General features: G+C 37.6%; 2 protein-coding genes across 2 annotated transcripts; both read right to left on the minus strand.

The window, feature by feature from the left end:
• Window positions 1–632: 632 nt before the first annotated feature.
• Window positions 633–2,215, minus strand: LOC112294953 (mitochondrial import inner membrane translocase subunit PAM16 like 2). The gene is made up of 2 exons (XM_024545971.3): window positions 1,525–2,215; window positions 633–1,200 (listed from the first exon to the last, which is right to left on the minus strand). The coding sequence occupies exon 1, from the start codon at window positions 2,073–2,075 to the stop codon at window positions 1,710–1,712; it is 366 nt and encodes a 121-aa protein (XP_024401739.1). The 5' UTR covers window positions 2,076–2,215; the 3' UTR covers window positions 633–1,200; window positions 1,525–1,709.
• Window positions 2,216–3,494: 1,279 nt separating this feature from the next.
• On the minus strand, window positions 3,495–7,319 carry LOC112295627 (membrane-associated progesterone-binding protein 4). The gene is made up of 9 exons (XM_024547458.2): window positions 6,877–7,319; window positions 5,860–6,539; window positions 5,370–5,446; window positions 5,180–5,251; window positions 4,908–4,945; window positions 4,656–4,699; window positions 4,497–4,543; window positions 4,191–4,365; window positions 3,495–4,076 (listed from the first exon to the last, which is right to left on the minus strand). The coding sequence occupies exons 2-9, from the start codon at window positions 6,478–6,480 to the stop codon at window positions 3,906–3,908; spliced, it is 1,245 nt and encodes a 414-aa protein (XP_024403226.1). The 5' UTR covers window positions 6,481–6,539; window positions 6,877–7,319; the 3' UTR covers window positions 3,495–3,905.
• Between the last annotated feature and the right edge of the window lie 1,511 nt (window positions 7,320–8,830).

Raw genomic sequence — 8,830 nt, forward strand, 5'->3', positions numbered from 1 at the left:
TTAATTTAGGATTGAAAAATCGAAATATGTATTTCATAAATATGTTACCTATAAAAATAAAAAAATTACAAGGTGTTATTATGTTCATACAATGTTAATGCAACCCACCAAAGCACAATATAGCTTTTAAAATGTAAAATATTAAAAGAATCATTAAGAAAACTATTAATATTTGTTCTTGATGTAATATACTTCAAGCTTTGATTCTACTTAAAATAATCAGTCAAAGGATTAAAATATCCATTATCAAATTATTTTTGATTACAAGAATTTTAAAATGTTGGAATAGCTCAATTATACTAATCAGGATTAAAGCTTAGTTCAATAACATGCTAATACCAAACATGTCTGGTAGGAAAGTAGTACGAATGGATGGTAATCACAAGCCTTAATCAATTCATGACAAGTATATGTACAGACTTTAGTTAATCTAGAATTGTGCCGAAGAAGTACAAGGCTATTGCCGTACCGACACCGAAGGGGCAAGAATTTTTTACTTTGATGAAATATGAGAGTATGCAATGTAAAATTATGAATTCTTTGTGTGTCGGTAAACGAACAATCAATTATGCAGAGAATTGTAGCTTAGTCGACGATTACCACGGCGAGTCAGCTGCGCCTTGGATGGGAAGTACTTGAAGAAATTACTGGATTAGAAAAGTTGAAAGTAGCATAATCTGGTATGTGTTGTGCACACAGCCCATCAGACCTATGAGTACATAATCAACATCTACTTGAACAACTAATAAGTTGATTAGGTGCAGAGCCTGCACAAAACGCATGCAACATGCCAATACGGAAAGTTTCCAATGAATAATGACCAGTTTCCAGAGCTCTGCTTCCCATTTCAGTGGTTGAAACAGAACTTCCGCTGGATGGCAATACAGTTTGTGGGTGCTGATGGATCCATGTGTATATTAGTATATTGAATAAAACTGCTGTACTGCTCCCCGCAGGATGCTTCCACTCGCAGTAGATCATGATGGTCGCAGAGAAACTGATGATAAATTGCCCATATCTTCAAGTTCTTACATTTACAGCTTACACAAAAGCTCTCAAGACTCGACAGGCCACTGGACATGTCAAGGTTACACTAAAAATTCAATAATGTCAGATTAGACTCTGGCTAACATTCAGCTATTAGCCTAGCTGTGGTAATGTAAAATGGCTTCAGGTCACGATTGTATCCGAGTCAGCAATCTGCAACATGCAACAAACAACACGCTAAAGAGTTACAAATGAGAAGCGGTCCGCATGAGAAAATGTATACCGATAGCAGATGATTCCAACGTATAGCCAAACCTTCATTTCACTTAGGCAGCAAATTCTCTAATTGGCAAGATTTCCACGAAATCCAGATACAAGTGAGGTGAAAATGCCACCAGGTCTCAGGAAAATGTGAAGCCAGGTGCAAATCTCATCTAATCAAGGGGTCAATTTATTTAACTTCGCGAAAAAGGAAAGAAAAAACAGAAGAACATTTTAAATGATTAAGCTCAAATAGAACAGGTGGAAGAATGGGACCTCAGGGGATATGGTTCCGACATCGAAGAGCAAGACAGTAACCGCATCGGCACATTCGACGACGGGGAGTTCTTCTCTACCCTGTTCGTCTTCGCACTCGGATTCATTACAACCCTACCAAAACACAGGTGAAGCAACTAAGCAATGCACAATCTACTAACAGGTGGCAGTTTGAGACGAGGACGTCACTGCCCCGGCCCCTGTTCCTGCGCTTGCCCTTCCGCCTGGGGCCTGGATTGCTCCAAGTGCTCCTTGGCCCTAAACACCTTGGATTGAAGATAAAACGACCCGACCTTCATATTATTCTCAAACATAATCTCGTACTTCTTCACCACTTCCTCCCACGGCGCATTCTCTGCCACCCCGAGAATTTGCCTGGCTTCGTGCTCCGTCATCGTCTTACTCACCTTGTGAGCCATATTCTGTACCGTCTCCTGAGCCACGCCCGTCTTGCTCGCGTTGACGATGGCTTGCCGGTAAGCCTGTGAGAAGGCTCTCACCACCACACCCGACCCCAACACGATCAAATTCGCAATCAACTTCGCCGCCATCTCCTTCTTCTTCCCTCAGACACAACCAAATTCTTCCCCCAAAAATCACGTCCTCTCACCAAAATGGAGTCCGCATTCAGCACTGAACCAAATCCCCGAACAACGAAACCCTCAAAATGGAATTGCGACAACAAAACGAAGCCAACGAGAATGGCTCCAATAGACCCTAAAACGCTGAATGTATTAGCCTCCCATGGACCTGCCAGCTCACCCTCGCCCATGGAACCCTTCCCCAACCCCGCCCGCGATTCATCCTTCTCTCTCTCCCTCAATTAAATTGATTCTTCTGCTGCTTTGAAGCCCTGAAAGAATAAACTCAAATTTTTAATGCTTTTTACCTTATCCTTGAGACGATACTAATAAATTGACAAAATATATGAACGGATATTCTACATATATATATATATATATATATATATTTACATTGGGGAATGTTAAATACATCCAAGTTTTTACTAAATCGACCCACCCATCTTAACCATCATGTGGGTCTATTTAGTAAAAGTATGGGTCTATTTAACATTCCCATATAAATAAATAAATATATATATATATATATATACATACATAAATATAGTAGGAAAATGATACTTTTAAGCAGGTTTCTATGAGTTTGTGTGAGGATATGAAACTGATGTCAGATTTGGAGTGCTGATTTTGGGTTCTTTTGGATTTGATTATATGATAGACTGAAATATTTGAACACAGAAAAACCTAACAAAGAAAAAATAAAAATAAAAAGGAAATTTTGAAAAAATGTAACTTCAATCAATATAATTTTTTTAAATACTTTTACTTTCGTCATTGTAGGGTAAAAATAATTTTTGTCCTAAAAAAGAATCACAGTAATGTGTTTTGTAATTATTGTCAAATGTAATGTATATGTAATTCTATGAAAAGATCTAGAATATGTTATAAATCAATGTTTAGAAGGTAATCTATATTTTTGAAATATATATATAAATTAATAAATGTTATTTGTATTTAATATAAAATTATCTATTTTTTTATTATTTCAATATAATACTTAAAACAAATCCTAAAAGATAACAAAGTGTAACAAGTTATTGAAAACTGTTACAAATGAGCTGTCATAAGTTGTTTAAAATAAGATGTAATAATATGTCTATTTTCTACTTACTACTTTATTGAATATACATATTTACTATTTTTAGCTCAATGTTAAAAAAAATCATTTTACTTATATAATGCATGATTAACAAAATAGGAGCACCTTATAAGCTTATGAAAGGTTGAGAGTATCACACCAAATTATTTCTTGACGAACAAACACGTTTTTTTGCAATAGAGGTTGTACTCAACTTGAATGTGGATTTAGATAAAGATGTGGATGAAAAATATGGGCACAGACAGGGCAAAAACCAGGAAGTTGGACAACCAGCACTCAGGTTTCAGATGTGGAAGAAACAATCGGCTTTTAATTCCAATTACCTGCATATTTTATATACTTTTTGAACTACAAATTTCCTCTCAGTTTCAAATCTATGCCGTCAGCTCCAAGCATGATGTATATTCCCCTACATACTTCAGCTCTTCTCAAAATGCTGCAGTATCAAGAATATAATACCAGATATCTCTTAATCTTTCTAGCAATTCAGGATGGTGGAAACTATACTGTCAGCCTACAGCATCCAAGAGCAGGATGGTTTGTTTAGAGTCCCAAACCAGCTTGTCACAGACTTCAATTACAGTGTTAGAATTCCAGTTTCACAGGAGAATTCAACTCTAAAGGCACAATGCAAAGAAGCTCTGTCGCTTCGTGTGGACTGTGCGTGGTGGTTATCAGCTGCCATGAGTTGTAACAGCCCACTATGCATTGCACTTGCTAGATTGGGGATCGCACGCGTCATAGCCCGTCACGCCTGGGCGCTGGAGCTCCTCACCCTCCAGGCATGCACAGCGTGTCCGTGGAGGGCCCATTTTGGGACCCTGGGTAATCAACTCAATGATGCGTGGGTACTTGCCATCATCGCACCAAACCTGTGTTCAGTAATTCAACAACAAACGTCAGCCTGTTGAATGCACAAGAACTTGAACTCGTTCTCAATGTAGTATGAATCAACGGATTACAAAACGTTGTCTGCAGATGTGTACCTCTCCGCCTTCGTCTTGCGCCCACCTAGAGCTGCAATTTGGAAACTGTTCTTCATCTAACTTTTGTTGCTTCTCAAACTCTGCCGCCTGCTTTATCTTCTTCTGCGCTATGTGTAGCTTCTTTGTTGGTAACCCATCCTTGTTATAAAAAGTTCCAACTAGCTTACCCAAGTAGCTGTTACAATTTCAAATACAGCGACATCGTGAGTAATAGACACAAATCTATACAAAGTTTTAACAGAACATAGCGGAAAACTACAATTAATCATCAACCCTATTTATATGAGTAGTAATGGGAAGTTTTACATGTAACGGCTCACAAAGAACAATCTCCAATCATCAATAGCCTTGATCTGCAAGCATAGCCAATGAATCTCAGGTTCAAAACCATATAAACACATGATCCTGGACAACTTTATAGAACCCAAAGAATCACATGAAAAAATATGTTCAAGGTCGGCTCACTTGTGACGATGTGAGGCCTTCTAAGGAATCTATCAATCCATCATCTGGCCAAACACACACACCGACTGCACCAGTCAAACGGACTGAAACGACCACTTCGGAGCACCTCCAATCATGAGAAAAATAAGAGTCAAGATTATACTCAGCATTAACAATTCTGATTAACAGGAACTACAGTAACCTTTGAACCAAGGAACTACCAATGTGATGAACAAAATTTAGTACGATAATTTCATAATGATAGCTGCTTACCAGTAAAATTCCCTGAGACAAATGCACGAGACGCATCTCTGAATATTCAACCAAATGAGAGAATTATATGAAAGAAAGACAACACCAGGATGACATAAACTCGTGAAATAGCCAAAAGATCGAGCAATGAGTGAGGAAAAAAATCATAAACGATTAAATAGTCTATGATAGTGATCTTTTATTATATCCAATGCACAATCACTGAAAGAAGAGGAAGAAAAGGATACTGAAAAACTAGTAACAGGATTCAGAGAGTAAAGATTGTTCCGCACCTTCCCACGAAGTGGTGATAGCTGCCCCCAGGTCCATAGTGCTTCCAACCTTTACTGACATCAAAAACACTCCTAGCAATTCTCATGCACACATAAAATCAATAAGGATACCTGCAAACCACCTTGACATTATGATGACTTTAAATAGACATTGAATTGGGCAGATTTAGGAGAAAGAGGGAAGCCTTACCCCAAAATGCTCAAAAGTAGAGGAGGCTTGTTATTCGTTCCATTGTGAACTTCTAATTCCGCACTTGTCCAGAGTCGCTGCAGACACAAATACGGAAAACTATTTTCAGCAAAATGTTAGGTGACAGAGATACGAAATCCTGCTGCGTCAACAGCATAGAGACAACTTTGAGAAACGTAACATTTCTGATCCCCTGATATTAAGCCTATGACATCGAAATTTACACACAAAAAAAGATTTTCAACCGCCAATCGACTAAACAAATTATAATAGTGCACCACAAGACATTAAAGTGGTGCAAAGAACATGGTAACAGCAGATGGTAACCATAATCACAGGATCGTTTAAAAAAGAAAAAATTGTATCAATCATGTTAAAGAAGTATTCCTCGAAAATCTGTATGGCAATGGAATCATCGCTTGCGAAAGCTAGCTTGACAGAAACAAAGTTAACTGGACAGCAGCACAGTCTGGGAGTGATGATTGCTTACAGGTTTCGTAGGTATATTTGGTGTGGAAACGTAAACAACAAGAGAAGCGAGGGCTACGGACAAGAAAAGTCCTAAGCATCCAGGTAGAAATTTCAGATGCCGTTCCCCAGCTTGTCTTCTAATTCCAGATTTCTGTACCTGTGACTCCCCTGGTTTCTCAAAGTCATCCTCGAAAGTTACACTTCTCTTGGCACGAGTACTAGGTCGAGTACGTAAAGCACTTGGCTTCCTCCCCGTGCTTTCAGGTTTGCTCTGTACTTCAGGTGATATTTGTGATCCTTCACTTACTCCCCCCTTCTGTTGAGCTGTATCTCGAAGTTCGAATGAAGAAGCCTGTGACGCCTCCGCAGCTTGCAGAGACTCCCACACCGACTCTAAGGATGGCCGTGTAACCACCTCCTCAGTTTCAATTTGGGGTTCAGATGAGATTTGTGCCACTTGTTCGGAATTTTGAACTTCAGGTGATTTCTCTACACTTTGGTTTGCCATCTCCTCGTCTTCAGCGACGATTTGAGGCTCTGGTGACTTTTCTAGAACTTGATCTATCCTCTCAGCATTATCAGCTGGAACTTGAGGTTCATGTGAGGTTTGAACATCATTAGCGTCTGCAGGTAATTCCATTCTGACCTGATCCTTCACTGATCACTCCAAAATAAGCTGTGAAACTCCCCCCGCTTCCTCTATATCATTTGCACAACATCCCCCCCCCCCACCCGCCTGTTACACCAGGATTGAACCATATCATGCGGATTCCCAGCAAGTCCCCCAAAGTGCAGACCACCATCTACCACCAGTCTTACGACAAAAATTCCTGATGCACAACTGGACCAGCTTATTCAAAAAAATTAACAAAAGAATAAGCTACGGATATTAACCTGCAATTTCTTTGATACTACAGACCCTCCAGACCACATCCTACCGCCATAGCCCAAACCCTCCGACGTTACGTTAAATTCTCACTTCTACAATACAATCCACCGAGCAACGCACCGGAACCAAGGTTCAAAGGAGGCTTACAAGGTAAATAGACAAGAAAAGTCCGCTCCCACCACACAATTTAATAGATCAACTGGCCCCCGATTCTTCCAAAAACCCACCGATTCACAAACCTCACTGTTCTGCACTTCTCTTCGCGCAATGTAGCCAAGCCAATCCTGCACGATTCTGCACAGACTCTACACGATTTCTAAGCTGCTTACTCGACCAGCAAGCGACGCTCTACGCAAACGTGCTTCGCTTTGTACACAACCCTCCAGCTCGCACCTCCAACTTCTCGATCCCCACAACCCAAACCTCTAGATCTAGATCTCCAAATTCCTATACCGAAGTTGCGTGCGGGTAAGCTCTACGCATCGAAAATCCTAACGAACCCATGCGCCCAAAAACCGCACAGATTCAACCATCTTGGGGGAATTTTCACTGCGGAGCTCGCTCGCTCTCCCGCGGGGAGCAAAGAGAGCTGCAGACCAACGCCGCAGTCCGTGCTTGACGAAGCGTTGGCTACCGACGGAGGAACGTCGACGATTGTGGACGATCGTTCAGAATCGGTACCATCTTCGTTGGGTCTGAGTGGCCGAGCCTCCTGCTTCGGTTGCGGCCAACGACATCACGCAAACTTTAAATGCGTGATTTTCCGGGGCCCATTTTCTTCGGTTATGTTTATTAGTGCCCCCATTTTAAAATAAATATTAAATTTACGTTTGGGATATTTTGTTTGGATTTTTTTAATGACAGCTAAAAACTAATATCTTTTAAAAATCTTATGACATGGAGTTTTATCGTTTTTAGTTTCTTATTCTTTTTGATGTGCTCTTTTGATTACCCCTTATTTGATTACTTCTATTCTGGAAACCCTTTCTTTTATGTATTGTTTTTTGAAAGAAAATTCAAATGAGTACTCTCTCTCTCTATATATATATAGTTGATATACATTTGTCAATGAACTTGATTATAAAAACTATCTATGTTGATTTTTCGAAAGTAATAATTTATCATTTTTTATTTTTCAAGACTAAATGTTTATAGTACAAAATCTAGAAGATTTACAAGTTTATTAAAAAATCAAAAGAGCTATCAAAAATATATCAACAAGATGGTGTTTAATGTCTTATATTCAAAGGATATCTTAGAAGACAATTCTTTGTCATAATTAAATTTTCATACAAAGTGCAATCACACTAAAGTTATTGGGATTTTACTGTTAAAAATTTTACTTTTAAAAATGGTACAAAGATTTTACTGTTTGATGTTTCATGTACATGTTTATTTACTTTGCTTGTAAAATTTGTACAAATAGATAGATAGATAGATAGATAGCGAGAGAGAGAGAGAGAGAGAATTTAAAAGTACCGCTGAATATGTATATTTCTAAAGTTTTTTTTTCACAAAAAATTTACTTAATTTTTTGTGTTATATCATGATTTATTTAAGTCAAATTTAATTAAACAATATGTAGATTAATATTATATTTTTATATTTATTTGAAACTTTAATAAAAATCTTTATGTGGTAAAAATTTATTTTTAATAGACATTATTTAATATATACATATATGTATGTATGTATGTATGTATGTATGTATACATATATACACACACATACAAACATTGAAAAATACACATACATTTAAAAAAAAAAACTTAATTATAAAAACTTGTCACTTAACATGATAAACACAAATTTAAGTTTAATAATTTATGGTGACTTATGCTTATTTAAACCTTTTTTTAAAGTAATTTAAAAATACTATCTAGTATATATAGTATAATATATAATATAATTATATACTATAGTAGAAATGAAGAAATTGAATTCTATACACACTTGGAATATGTCGACTTTTTATTAATTTATATCCACATCTAAAAAGTGTAAATATAAATGTAAATTCTCAACTCTATATTGATCTCGAAATTCTAATCAATCTTGTGTTGTATGTACTAATTTATTAATTGTAGAAGACATGTTCCAA

Source organism: Physcomitrium patens, chromosome 18, assembly GCF_059467195.1.
Source record: "Physcomitrium patens ecotype Gransden chromosome 18, ASM5946719v1, whole genome shotgun sequence".
Classification (NCBI taxonomy): Eukaryota; Viridiplantae; Streptophyta; class Bryopsida; order Funariales; family Funariaceae; genus Physcomitrium; species Physcomitrium patens.